General features: G+C 35.2%; 1 protein-coding gene across 1 annotated transcript; it reads left to right on the forward strand.

The window, feature by feature from the left end:
• Positions 1-525: 525 nt before the first annotated feature.
• On the forward strand, positions 526-1455 carry LOC308429044 (olfactory receptor 5W2-like; the record flags this gene model as incomplete). The annotated part of the gene is made up of 1 exon (XM_080927690.1): positions 526-1455. The coding sequence occupies one exon, from the start codon at positions 526-528 to the stop codon at positions 1453-1455; it is 930 nt and encodes a 309-aa protein (XP_080783816.1).
• Between the last annotated feature and the right edge of the window lie 300 nt (positions 1456-1755).

A 1755-nucleotide genomic window follows, 5' to 3' on the forward strand; every position in this document is an offset into this window, starting at 1 on the left:
AGCACATGAGCTTTCCATTTTTATATTTAAGCACATTTAGTTGTTATTATAATTGTCTATCACTGATTATATCTAAACCAATAAAATGTTAAGATCATATGCTCTTGAATATAATAATTAAACTAATTTCTGTATTAAATTTCTGAAAGAATACAAATAATGTTCTTTGAAATAAAACCTGATTTTAACATTTAAGTTTATTTCATATTGTGGAAAGATCCACTGAGTCAATATTTCTAAATCTATATCTGGCAGTTACTAGTGTAATTAGAGAAGTTACAAAATATATAAAGTCATGGAACATAATGGTGGATAGACTTAATTTGTCAACCCTCTGTCACAGATTCTGTCATTTATTATGAAAAAGAGGTTAAGAAAGGGTTGAAAGAAAGAAACAGGACTCAGACATTTTTACAGTATATAACAATTGAGAAATAAACTTTGTTCTATCTTGTAAATACATTGTTGATATCCAGCAGTAAAAATTGAATTTGCAAATTTTTTAATTGTAGACTGTAAGAAAGAATGGATATAAGAAACTGTTCCCTGAATGCATTCATTTTTGTGGGAGTTACCAATAACCCAGAGATGAAAGGGACACTGTTTACCATATTTCTCCTCATTTATCTCATCAATCTTCTGGGGAATCTTGGTGTGATCATTTTGATCAGAATGAATCCCCAGCTCCACACACCCATGTACTTTTTCCTGAGCCACCTCTCTTTCTGTGATCTCTGCTACTCTACAGTAATTGGTCCCAAGATGCTGGTAGATATGTTTGGCAAAAATAAGTCAATTCCCTTCTGGGGCTGTGCTCTGCAGCTCTTCATTTTCTGTACCTTTGCAGATTCTGAGTGTGTGCTGCTGGCAGTGATGGCTTTTGATAGATACCAGGCCATTATCAACCCCTTGCTCTACACAGCAAACATGTCCAGCAGGGTGTGTTCTATGCTCATGGCTGGAGTTTACCTGGTGGGAACATCAGATGCTTTGATACATACAACTTTGGCATTCCGCTTATGTTTCTGTGGGTCTAATGAGATCAACCACTTCTTCTGTGACCTACCTCCACTCTACCTTCTTTCCTGCTCAGATACGCAAGTAAATTACCTGGCACTATTCACTATTTATGGTTTCCTTGAACTGAGCACCATCTCAGGAGTGCTTGTTTCTTATTGTTACATCATCTCATCTGTCTTCAAAATCCGTTCAGCTGAAGGAAGGTTCAAAGCTATCTCCACCTGCACCTCTCACTTGACTGCAGTTGCTATTTTTCAGGGAACTCTGCTTTTCACATATTTTCGACCAAGCTCTTCTTATTCCCTTGATCAAGATAAAATGACATCTCTATTTTACACCCTTGTGATTCCTATGCTGAACCCATTGATTTACAGCTTAAGAAACAAGGATGTGAAAGAGGCATTGGAGAAAATTAAAAGGAAAAGATGGTTTTAAATATGTATTGATATTCACTTGGAAGTTTTAGCTATCCACGGTTTCCCTGCCTTTGAAATTGTGAATATCTGTGTCAGTCTTCTACATATATTTAATTGATTAAATTAAACTTGGTAAACTTATACTTATTTTTTAACTCTTCTTATTTTGTCTGTTTTTTTTAATCTCTCAAGTTATCAACACATACCAGTAAGCCTTGCATGATACCAATGGATTCTAACTCAAAGTAAAGCTATGATACATAATTATTCGCTGGATTAAAAACTGTGACCATTATGTTACTGTGGGTGCTCTTCTCTA

This window comes from Micromys minutus (genome assembly GCF_963924665.1).
Source record: "Micromys minutus genome assembly, chromosome: 13".
In the NCBI taxonomy this organism is placed as follows: domain Eukaryota; kingdom Metazoa; phylum Chordata; class Mammalia; order Rodentia; family Muridae; genus Micromys; species Micromys minutus.